General features: G+C 34.9%; 1 protein-coding gene across 1 annotated transcript in view; it reads right to left on the reverse strand.

Annotated features, from left to right (window-relative positions):
- Positions 1-13,465, reverse strand: part of Non3 (Ribosome production factor 2-like protein Non3) — a 155,071-nt gene that overhangs the window by 33,573 nt on the left and 108,033 nt on the right. The window contains exon 6 of the mRNA XM_090390187.1: positions 5,273-5,372. Within this exon, the coding sequence (XP_090246313.1) occupies positions 5,273-5,372 (100 nt within the window). The remainder of the gene's footprint in view (positions 1-5,272; positions 5,373-13,465) is intronic.

Genomic DNA, 13,465 nt, shown 5'->3' on the forward strand with positions numbered 1-13,465 from the left:
GGAGCGTGTTGGGAATGGTGGGAGGTGTTTTACCAAGTTCATTAATATATGAGTTGGAAGAAAAATGGGATGCTAGCAGGTCAGCTTTATCCTTGGCTGAAGTGACAATAGAACCATCTGGTTTTGACAGAGGTGGGAGCAGAGATGGGCAAAAGTTGCGGCCAATAGCTTCGGCAAGAGACCAGAATGCTCGTCTACCATTAGGGCAAGAAGCAATTTTTTCTACTCTTAGCCTGTTCAAAATCTAGTTTGGATTGATTAATAATTGCTTTACAATTGTTGCGAGCTTTGGTGTAGGCAGAAAACGAAACTGAAGAATTGGAAACAAACCAATCACGATATGCAACATTCTTCTCTTAAACAGCCTTAGCACATTTATTGGAAAACCAAGGTTTAGATAAAGGACGAGATTTTAAAGTGGAGTGTGGGATAAAGGATTCCATTCCTGAAAGAATAATTTCACTGACATGATCTGAGCAAACACTGACATCAGAAGTTTTGAAACAGTAATCCAACCAAGGAAAAGAAATCTCGCAGGTCATCCCATTTTGCATTCTTGTAATGCCAAACAACAAGAGGTTGGGAATAGCCATGAGATAAAGGTTCCATTGGAGAAGAGATAATCACCTAGTTGTGATCTGAGGTGGCTAAAGAGCCACTCACTTTGACCATGTACTTAGAAGGGTTGTTTGTGAGAAAAAGATCAAGGCTGTATGGTTAGGATTGTCCAGTATTCTGGTAGGTAAATGAATCCCTACATGATTTTGTACAATGAGAGGAAGAGGGCCAAAGTACAACCCAAATTGATATATTTTTGCAGTCCAAAGGTGCGAAAACTCGATCTAATTATGTACGTATGTAATATATAATATTTTATGCGTATACAAATTTTTGAATATTAAATATTTTGACCAACATTGTGCGTCTTTCTTAATCAACAATAAATGGTAGCATTTAATGTTGATTAGGAAATATCCTATATTTTTTGTATTACGGTGTATAAAATATAAGAAATATCCTATATTTTTTGTATTACGGTGTATAAAATATAAGAAATATCCTATATTTTATACACCGTAACTCACAAATGCATATGTTATCTTATGGGAATGGGGCACTCGCTTAGCGTTCTGTTTTTCTGGAACGAATTACGGTAATACCCCGAAGTCACGCGATAGGTGGGTCCGACGAAAATAGCTTAAGTCGAACGTCGGGGTACAACTTTGCATATAAATACATATAAATTTTGTTTAATTGGGACCAAGGACTAACAAAAACACTAGTTTAGAAGAAAAATATTAATAAAATTGCAGTTCTTTATACATATTAATACAAAATATGTATTAAAAAATAAATGACTTACGTAAAAAAGTTATTTCGATGTCGATGGCTTCATAAAATCTAACAAATTCGTCTGACGAAACAGACTTCTTTTTTTCACGCAGAATTTCTTCGTAGCAAGCTAATAATTTTTTTATTCTTTGCTTTGTAGCTATAACGCGTTCTTCGTTGTAGTCTGTTTTCTAAAATTTTAAGCCCTTTTCAATTGAGCTGAGACCTGTCAAGTTTGCAATTGTCGTGCTTTTCGCCGTTGCCTCGTTTAGGCCTGTAGCACGTGCAATATCACATGGTCTTTCATTTCGCTCAAAGCGTTTCACAATTTCATATTTTTTCTCTATCGACAGAGGCGGACTGGCCATAAGCCTTACCGGGCAAACCCCGGTGGGCCTGTGCGATTTTGGCCATAAACCATAGTATGAGGCCACTATTATAAATTTTCTCGGGTAAGAATTTTTGACCCAGTCCGCCTCTGTTTATCGATAATTGCTTTTCTTTTTCTCTCTGAATCTGCAGTGTCTTCACCAGTACGCTTCCTTTTCACACCTTTTAAGTATTTTACTCATTTTTAGGGAATAAAGCACAATTACAAAACTAGGAGGCACACTTGATACGCATAAACAAAGCTGCACGCACGTAGCAACTGAATAAACAACACCATAAAAGGCAGAGATACACTATTAACACCTCACACCTCACTACCATAAAACAATAAAAATCAAAAGACATTTGCGTTTCTGCTAGAGGAATCTGTTATAAACTGGTAGTAAACTCCATCTAATTGCATACCGATAAATGGAATTGTGTTGGTTTTTATGTTATTATGGTGAAATGTTTTTCCCCTAAAACAAATACATTTTCAGAATCTCCTCTTCATTCCTATCATATTGCGTTCGGTTGGGATGATTCTGCGTTCGACTGCCATTTCTTGTAAACACAAAGGCGAATCGTGCATAAGCCAATTCGGTTCGTGTTATATTATAAGATATCATTACCGTATTTATAAATAGTGTATGATCGAATTCGTGTAGTGTAAACACGTGTTATACGAGGACTGACTGTATACGGCTCGACTGACGCGATCTATTTCTCTCGTGAAAACGATGTAATTTCTGACAAACGTTGAGCACGAATTCAAATGCACACATATAAATATGACAGTTGGAATACAAATTCTTGTATATGTGTGCAGCTCATGCGCAGTAAAGTTGAATTTTGTTCGTCTTTCGCTCTCACTCTCCGCCGTCGCACCGTATATCGATAACGACCTTGAAGATAGTGGGCAGCAGTGTTGCCAAACGAAAAAAATCAAGAACCGCGTAACTCCGAGTTCGCGTAAGTCGGGGTATTACTGTATTAGCATTAAGTGGGGATCACCTGTATAAGTTTGCTTCCTTGCATAATTTGCTGCTACTAATACTAAATACATACAATGCCAATATTACTAGCAACATTGCAATTTTATTAATTCAATCAGAATTTCAGACATTAAAAGTCAGAAGTGACTTCACCCACTAAAAGCTCCCATTATTACAAAAAATTAGTGTGGGAAAACATGTCGATAGTGTTTTACTTTAAGTCTCGTGCTGACAATGATACTAGACAAGAGTACTTTTTTTGAATGTGTAACATAACAGCTCAATTTCGCTATAAACAACCGACAGAATATGCAGTTGCAGCTTTCATTCAAAATACCAAATATCGTATCTGCTGATAGATTTATGGAATCACCAGCCCCCCTCTTCAATTGATGTTAAAGTGGAAGAATCAAATAGAAAGCCCAACAGAAGTGGCAGATGAGTTGAGTAGGTACTTTGCAATAATGTTTATGGTTAAAAATTGTAAAAATCACAGGAAGAATGAAAAGAAGTCAGAAGTCTGAATGTTGAGAAAGGTAAGACTCAGTGGTGAATGGTATACATCCTGATGTACTAAAACAAGGCTGTGTTGTAAGTACAACAACCCACTGGAAATTAACTGGGAATTACTATTCCCAGTCATCACACTCTAGGAATGGAGAAGCACCATCTCTCTCTCTCTCTCTCTCTCTCCCTCCCTCCCCCCCCATCCACACAAAGAAAATGTAAAATAAATGGACAAATGTAGACTGGAGTTTAATTTCTGTGGTGGATAAGATTGTGGAGTCTGGTTAAATATGCAATGCAGGACCATCTCAATAAGAATAGTATCAGCAACAGCTTGTGTCACAAAAATTAACCAGTCTGGTTAATTTTTATGACAAAGGTCATAAAACAGTTGGATACAAGAACAACTTCTAGCTAAAAGGTAGAAGACAGTGCATAGGCATTCTTAAGGGTGGACCACTGTAGTAAGTGGAGTCCTTGGTGATCAGTGCTTCCCCCCGCCCCATGGTGGTGCCTTCAGTTTTAAATAAATAGCAAGTTCTTGTGATGGTTATTTATATTAAAACAATACTAGCAACTCTGGTTGGATAATGATGTCATCTCTAATGTGGGCATAAGCCCAAGCTTCGAACGCTAAAAGTCTTCTGTCTTTCAAATGTTTAAAAATCTTTTGCTTTTAATTGAAATAAATGTTGCTGTCATGATCTACAAGTTAAATTAACAACTATTCAATTAATAAATTAAATTCACTTTTAATAATGTAATTACAGTCAGTCCTCGTATAACACGAGTTTACACTACACGAATTCGATCATACACGATTTATAAATAGGGGAACGATATCGTATATAACACGAACCGAATTGGCTTATGCACGATTCGCCTTTGTGTTTACAAGAAATGGCAGTCGAACGCAGAATCACCCCAACTAAACCCAACATGATAGGAATGAAGAGAAGATCTGAAAATATATTTATGTTTTTTTATATCAGTTTTCCCTTATTATGGGGAAACACATTTCACCATAATAAGGTAAAAACTCACAATTCCAGCTATCGGTATTATCGCAAAAGCAATTAGATCGAGTTTACTACCAGTTTATAACAGATTCCACTGGCATAAACACAACTGGAAATTGTTTTTATTGTTTTATGGTAGCAACCCCCAGAAATGTGCTTTAGAAAAATTGAGGTGTTAATAGTGTATCTCAGCCTTTACGGTGTTGTTTATTCAGTTGCTACACACGCGCAGCTTTGTTTGTGTGTATCAAGCGTGCCTCCTCGTTTTGTAATTGTGCTTTATTCCCTAAAAATGAGTAAAGGTAAAATACTTAAAAGGTGTGAAAAGGAAGCGTCCTGGTGAAGACAGTTCAGATTCAGAGAGAGAAAGAAAAGCAATATCGATAAACAGAGGCGGACTGGATCAATTCTTACCCGGGAAAAGTTGTAGTGGCCTCATACTATGGTTTATGGCCAAAATCACACTGGCCTCCAAGCCCACCGGGTTTTCCCCAGTAAGGCGTATGGCCAGTCCACCTCGATAGAAAAAAAATATGAAATTGTGAAACGCTTTGAGCGAAATGAAAGACCATGTGATATTGCATGTGCTACAGGCCTAAATGAGGCAACGCCGAGAATTAGAAAGATGCATAAAAACAACTTTCATGGCAGGAACAACTCAAAGTGTAATTAAAATCCATTAGATTAAGACACAAAGAACTGAAAGAAAGAGATGGAACGTCTGTCATCTGTTTGGATAGAAAATCAAACAAAAAACAAGTTTGCTTACGATAGAAGCAAAAGTATTAGCAATATTTTATTAAATAATAGTATTTTATTACAGTAATTTATTGTGTTTGATAATGTTTTGGTTACAAATGTGTGTTCAATCTTGGGTGATCGGCACCTAACCCTATTTTTCCAATAGGGCCTGTTGTTTATATTGCACGATTTTGCATTGCACAAAGGTTTCTAGGAACACAACTATCGTGCTATATGAGGACTGACTGTACTATCTATGAAAATAATATAAAAGTATTTATAATCAAAAAAAGTAACCGATTAACTTACCTATCAACAAATTTTTCAATCTTTGGTATACAGCATCCTTTACGAATGGTTCTCCGGTAAATAGCAGCAAAGGTTTGGTACCAGTAGGGATTTTTGGAACCTGAAGGTAGAGGTTATATTAAATTAATGCATTACATTTCAAAAAAATTCTTCTATAGGACCATTATTTCTACAGTAATGGTTCTCAAACTGGGGACAATTCCTATCCTAAGAGTCAAGTTCTTTCATAATTGTCACAAAACACAATTTAGTTTTTTTTTTTTTTTTTATACCTTGGTTTTTTAACCTGGGTGGTAAGTTGAGAGAAGGGGTTGAAAAACAGAGGACCCGGGGAGGGGGCACAAGACAAATCTTAGAACTTTTGTTCTACACGAAAGCATACATTTCATGTCATCACTTGTAAAAGAACCACAGTTGCTTTACCAGTAATGACAATTAAATAAATAGCACTACTGGTGGATACTTCATCCCAGATAGCTGGAAGAACTAAAGGTGGGATTCCATCCCACCTTTAGTTCTTCCAGCTATCTGTAAGGATCCACACAAGGAGTAGCAGAAATATGGAAAAAAAGAAACCAGTTAATACCAATGGGAAGAGGGAACTTATTCAGGAAATATGCCGAGAAGACAAAAGACATTTGTTATGATTTTCAGAAAATACATATAAAGGAAGGCTGTTCCAAAGAACAGAAGTAAAAAGTATATGTGAACAGGAAAAGTTATTTTGTGAGTGCTTGGAGCTGAACTACAAATGGATGTTGTGGAAAAACTCATTAGCACACAGAGGAAGATTGGATGAAACTACTGGAGCTTAAATAATGTTATGCCACAGCAAGCAGTAACAAGAGAAAACTAACCTAGTTGGGAAAAATAGGAAGCAGACAACAAGATGGAAGTATGTTTAGAAGACCTTTATGCCAAACATATATCAAAGTCTTAAAAATGTTGGGAGTGATTATTTGAGTTTCTTTAACTTTTCCATCTAATTTGTCCAAACTGTTTGGTGTACTGAATTTAGAGTCTGGTGTGGCAAATTATGTGGCCCTCTCCTGATTTTTTTTTTTTTTTTAGCAGCCTACATCAGCAAAGACAAAGTGATATTTCAGTTTTTTATGAATGGTATAAGCAGATACCTAACTTTAAAAATTTTTTTGTTTGTGTATGTAAGACAATTCGTGTTAAATTTTTATTAGCCTTACATAATGCCGTTTGGTGCTGAATTTAGTATCAAGATAGTAAAAGAGGCATGTGATGCAAGAAAGCAAGCGTATGAGCTTATGTAACATCACCCAAAAAAACAACAACAAATTCACACATCCATTTCCTCTAAATGTCTGTCCAGTGCCTCCTTCAATTTATTTAAGCTATCAACTTCCACAACGACAGATGGAAGTTTGTTCCAGCAATTAACAACCCGCTGGCTAAAGGCAATTTTTCGTGCATCTATTCTACAACAGTCATTCCTCAATTTGAATTTATGTCCCATTAAGTTCGTAATCTGATTGAGGTGTATAAGGCCTTGAATGGGTTGAGCATGCTGAATTCTGATGGGATTCTTCCGCTTTTTAAGATGTCAGCTAGGGACTAGGTGTCTAGTCCCCAGCTGCTCCAATTTGCAGAACTTAATCCTTTCTTGGTAAAAGGACCCTTCCCCACACCAATCTTGTTGCCCTTCTCTGTACACACTCAAGCAACTCTAAATCGTTCCTAAAACGAGGCCTCCAGACCTGTATGCAGTACTCAAGGCGTGGCATGACCATTGCCTTATACAAAAGGGTAATAAAGTCCTTTTCCCTACTAGTAAAATTCCTATATATCATTGACAATACCCCATGACCTGCTCTGGCTACCTGTCTCCATTGCTCAGAAAACTTCATACCTGACTGCACAATTACCCACAGATCTTTTTCATTTTCTACCACTCTAAGCGTAGTACCATATAGTTAATACGTTTCTCTGGGGTTACTTCTACCCATATGCAGTACTTTTCATTTATCAATATTAAACTTCAGTTGCCACTTCTCAGCCCATCTGAACAAATTTTCTAGATCCTGTTACAGTAGCACACTGCCATTACTGTCATTAACCACCCTGCCAACCTTTGTATCATCTGCAAACTACGACATTAAGCCTGATATACCTTCATCAATAGCATTGATAAATACACAAAACAACAGTGGGCCCAACACCGAACCCTGGGGGACTCCAGTAATAACATTAGTCCATGAAGAGCAGCATCCATTGATTACTACTCTGTCTTCTCCCACTCAACCACCCTTTTATCCATTGTAGCAACTTACCCTTAATACCTTACTGGTCCAATTTGTACAGTAGTCTCCCATGAGCAAGTGTCAAAAGTTTTCCTGAAATCCAAGTATATGATATCAAAATTATTTTTTGCATCCAGTTTCCTCTGTTTTTTTTTTTTTGTTAATTTTTGGCAAATCGGCTTCTGTGGCCATAATGCACCTCCCAAAGTGTTTGCATTTTACTCTGATCCAAGCCCGAGGCGGGATTCGAACCCGCGACCTTGGGGTTGCCAAGCAGGCACTTTACCCACCTGGCTAGCCCGGTCGGCCCAGTTTCCTCTGTAACCACATCACAGTACCCAAACAAATTTATCAGAAAAGACTTTCCCTTAACAAACCAAACCTATGCTGTGTCTGAATTATTACTGCAGTCATGTCTAGATGATCCTGCAATGCATCACTAACCAGTTGTTATTGTTATTTGTTATTATTTTGGTTTTTAGGAGCATTAGCAACTAAGGCCATATTGCTCCGGGATATGCGGTGGTCATTCCCTGACCTTTCCGCATCCTCTGTATTTGGTGGTGACAGGCTCGAACCCCGGTTTAATCAAGAAGCGTGTGCTACGCACTGCTGCTTCTTCCCACCTGGCTACGGAGGCGCCACTCTAACCAGTGACTCCATTATTTTCCCCGGAACAGAATTGAAATTGACTTGTCTGTAATTACTTGTGTCACCCTTAGATCCCTCTTTGTGAATTGGGGATACATTTGTGCATTTCCAGTCCATAGGAACTTCCCCTGAGTCCAAGAATGCTCTCCTAATTATGGCTAAGGGTTCGTCTACTTCCTTTAATAAACTGGATAGATCCTATCCACCCCAAGTGCTTTCTTATGTTTAACTTTTGGCAATTTCTCCTCCACTTTGCTCTGAGTTATTACAAAATCATTAAGCACTCTGTTAGTTTGATATACTTATGGAATTTTCCTCCCTTAACAACTCCTCGTGTGTGAATGTAGATGCAAAATACTCTTCAGATTATCAGCTATCTGAGCAGGATGATCAACAGTTGAACCATCGATAACAAGTGGACCAATCTGATTCATCCCCTTCCTTCTAGAGTTTACATAAGTAAAGAAGTCTTTACTGTTTTTCTTAGATTCCTTTGCCAAAGATTTTTCGTAATCTGCCTTTGCTTGACTAATCTCCTTTGTGACTTGATTACAGATTAGCTTATCTCTGCCATAGGCTTCTGTGTCACCTGATAATTTATGCATCTCATGCATTTTTCTCTGCCATGAGTATGATGTGGCAAATTATGTTGTCCTCTCCCTCACTATCTTTTCCCCAAAAATTTACCAAGTGAATCTTGGTAAAATCTGAGTAATGTGATAGCACTAAATGTGTTGCCAAGTTAGCTTCCCATTACTTGCTCCATTAATTTTAGATTCTTGGTATATAATAATTATCAAGAATATAAGAAAGCTTGTTGCTTTATCCATTCATGGCCAAATTTCAATAACAAAAGAATTAATGATGTAAACTGAAAGTCAAACCAATAACAAGGGAAAACTAAAATTCATACTGACATCATGTAAATAGATATTTTTTTTTAATTTGAAGTCGCTTTGGTGGACATGGTTAAATTTATTCAAACTACCAACTTCCACAACACTAGATGGAAGTTTATTCCAACAGTCAATTCTCTCTCTCTCTGGCTGAAAGCAAATTTTTTGCGCATCTATTCTGTAATCATTCTTTTTTAAATAAAATTTATGTCCCCTTTTGTGTATTATCTGAGAAAGAGTAAAGATGCCATCAGCATTTAGTTGACCCAATTGATCTTAAACACTTCAATTGAGGCTACTGATTCAAGTGTTTAAAATGGATTGGTAAACTTTTGTGCTCCTCACTAACCTGGTTTGCTCTTCTCTGCATCTGATCCAAGAGATCCACATTTCTTAAAGTGAAGCTTCCAAACCAGTAAGCCATACTGAGGATGCAGCACAATCATTGTATTACACAACATGATAATCACCTTCCTGCTGACAAAATTTCTGTATATCATGGATTGATATACAGAAATAAATATATTACAGCTTAAAGTTCCTCTCAATTATTATCTTGAATTAACAAAGCAAGACTAACAGAGCAGAAGCAGATCATTAGTTACAAAAGGACCTCAGGAAATTTGAGGGCCCTCTTATATCACTGTTCATGAGCATTGGGCCTGGGAAAATAGAAACAGGAAAATTCAGTAATATAAATTATAATATAAAAGTGTAAAAATATGTAAGTTTTCAACTTACCAGTAAAAAATAGGTGATTCATTGCAGAGGAGGAACACTTACTAGAGCTTGCTAAATTGTGATTACATCTGCAATTGAAGACAATTTCTATCTCTTCTGTGGAGGTAGAAATAAGCCTCAAGAATTGTCGTTGAGAGCTACTCATCTTTCTTTTTCATTTCTTTTATAAAGTTCTTTATAAAAAGCAGATTTGAGTTTTAAAACTCCATTAACATGCATATCAGACTGAACACATTTGCAAAAGAATAATATATGGTAAGCCATGCACACCAGCACACTATAATAAGAACCACAATAAATTTTTATCGGCATTTTTTTTTATATAAATTTAAAAATATGATGGGAGTCCGTGAAATTATTTATTTTGTAGTTCTTTCTGCAGGAGGCCACCAGGAAATTTTACAGTGGCCAATCTGCCCCCATAACAGAGCATGTTTTCTGCAGATAAAAATCAGTAAGGAAGGAAGTCCTTGCCCCAGAACATGCATACTGATACTGATTTAACTAATATACGTGAACTCACTTCTTTACTCAGCTGAGGTCTTTTAGTGAATCTCAATATTGGATTACTCATTATAATATCCTAATTTGCTCTACAATCCCCTCATTTCAAATGTGTAGCATTTGTGTATATCAAAGGCTGACTTTTTTTTGTCCCTCTTGGTGGTTATTCTACTTGTCATACATGCATGTTGAAAAGCCTAAGTTTGATTTGAGCTACCAGCCAAAGTTGGAAAATCTTCTAATACGGTAGTTCCAAAACTATTGAGATTTATAGACCCTTTCAAAAAAAAAAAAAAGAAAAAAAAGTTCCCGGACCCCTTCAAATATCAAAAAATGTTTGCGGATCCCTATAAATAACATATGCATATATATATATATATATATATGCATATATATATATATATATATATGCATATATATATATATATATATATATATTAATAGTTATATTAGTGATAAAAGGAAAGCAAGAAATAAAGAAAAGCAAAAAAGTTAAAAGACAATAACTAATATTTATGGGTTAATGCAGTTGCAAGCAATCATGCAATACACCCACAATGTCTATAGAATATCATTAGAAAAAGTAAATCAATCTAATAATAAGAATACCATCAAGGACTTAAGAAAACGCAAAAAAAAAAAAAAAAAAAAAAAAAAAAATTATTATTATCGCTTTTTACCGACAATCTAGATGACTTCAACTGGGGCCAACCACCCAGAATGAAGGCAAAAAACGACAAGAAGTTCTCTGTTTCTGTGATGATCAATATATGCTAAGTAATTTAAATCTAAACCAAATATAAACCAGTATAGGCCGAATATAAATCGAATATAAATAAATCGAATGAAGATAATTAATTAAGAAAAATTTTGAAATATTAGAATCAAAGGTAAGAAATATAAGTAAAATATAAATGTAAGCATATATTAATCATTGTTGACCCGACAGAGAACGTAATTTAAGGATTAAAACAAGATTAAATATATAATACATACTACATTTGACCGTATCTAGGACATAATGTAATAGTCGTCAAAATAATATGTGGTGCCCCCTATGTGATGGATACGGTAAAAATAAATAAATAATTAAATTAAATTAACGCAAAGAGAAACATGCAGAGAGTAAGAAGAAAAACTAAAGGAGTAGGAAAAATAGAACCTGAACTCCACAAAGGCGAAAAATAGTGGTATAGATAAGAAATAGTTTCTCCTACATCCTCGGATTGCCCTAATAATTTCGGAGAAATAAAAATAAAGAGTGTAGGACAGCTTAAAGGCATTACAAGATATAAGTTGTGGCTCGGGTATGCCCGGGATCGCAAACCCGTTCCTATAGTAGGACCCTGAGCTGAATTTGCATGTTATCTCAGCGTGAATTTAAGTAAATTTAAATGAATTTAACTATATGTATTAAAAAAAAAAAAAAAAAAAAAATGATACACTGTAATTTGCAAGCCGGTGGGTACAAGTTTTCTACGCTGTAAGACACCAAGAATGCAAAGTGTATCCTATTTACATATATACATGGCACTAAATATAACGATTTTATTGAAAATTATATTGAAACGATAGGTTCAGAAAACAAATTTTTGAAATTAATTATGCTAATTGCTTTCCTGAAGTGATATTTCAGATAAGCGATAGGGAAATTATTATTAATCAACTTGCCGTACAACGCTGTTAAGCCTGTTGAACAATTTTTATTACTATTGCAGATATAAGCAATCCTTAAACATTGCGATAAAATTATATTAGCATGCACTGATTTTGATACATTTGATTTCCAGTTTGTAAGGCTGACTACGTTAAAATTAAATGCATCTCTTTTATTATATACGTTTACGTCTATTTTATTATTATGTAATATTTCTATATGAAGATCCAAGTAATTTGCTATAGTATCGGAACTATTAGTTTTTTTCCAACACAAGCTCCCCTGGATATAATCCACTGTAATCCTGGACAAAATGTGGACAATTAAAAACACATATATCATCTACGTATCTGTATATAAGTAGGTTATCTTGAAATTCTCTTTCTGTATAATACAGATAAAGGTTTGCGATTATGCTTGATGCTGGACTTCCCATAGGGGTGCCAGTCACTTGTAAGTATAACGAAGTTCCGTCATATACATAATTATTAAAGATGCATAATTTTATTAGAGAATCCCAATAGGTTAAGTCAACCTTTATAGCATTTTTATTTTCTAAATATAGTTTCTGGAGGACGACTTTTAAATTATCAAGATTAATACTCATAAATAGACTGTTAAAGTCAAATGTTTGTATTTGATGAATATTGTTATTTTTTATAGCATTTATAATCGGTAAGTTATTATTTATTATAATAGTTTTATTTAAGTTATTTAATATAATTTTAAGTAACTTTTCTAACGTTTTTCCGGGAAATTTAGCATAACTATCTCTACATGATGTTATGAATCTAAAAGCAATGGGTGATTTATGAAATTTGGGTATGCAATATATAAATGGATATTTTAGGTTATTATACTTTAACTTTAATTTTTTATGCAATGCAATTAATTTTTTGATTATTATATTAGAAGAAGATGTTATCTGTTTATATGTACGGCTAGACTGTAGTTCATTTTTTATAATATCTATATAATATGATTTACATATGATTGCATAATTGCAAGCAGCTTTGTCAACGGGAGTTATTATAAAATGTTCATGTATATCTTTGAGCTGCCTATTTATTAATTTGGTATTATATAGATTATCCTGTACGAATATCAATTGATTATATTTATTAGATATGATATTAAGCATTGTAAATAACCACATGTGATAAGCTTCAACCGGTATATTATGTTTGTATGCTGATCTTATGCAGTATTTTAGTAAATCTAGATATAACAATTTTTTAAAGTTAGATTTATTAATAGGTGGATTAGGTCGAAATTTAAAACCCAGTGATAAAATATCTCTAAGTTCGGGATATGGGATTATATCTAAATTGCCAGTTATAATGTGATTATGGTTAGGATCCACGTATCTATGAAATGAAGGTTTGTGACAAACACATGTATCCTGTCCGATGTTAATATTGTGAAGGTTTGTAGCTATTGTTTTATAGTTACACGCTTTAAGACCAAATGGTTT

Source organism: Mastigoproctus giganteus, chromosome 1 (assembly GCF_048544385.1).
Source record: "Mastigoproctus giganteus isolate SK-2022 chromosome 1, ASM4854438v1, whole genome shotgun sequence".
Taxonomy (NCBI): Eukaryota; Metazoa; Arthropoda; class Arachnida; order Uropygi; family Thelyphonidae; genus Mastigoproctus; species Mastigoproctus giganteus.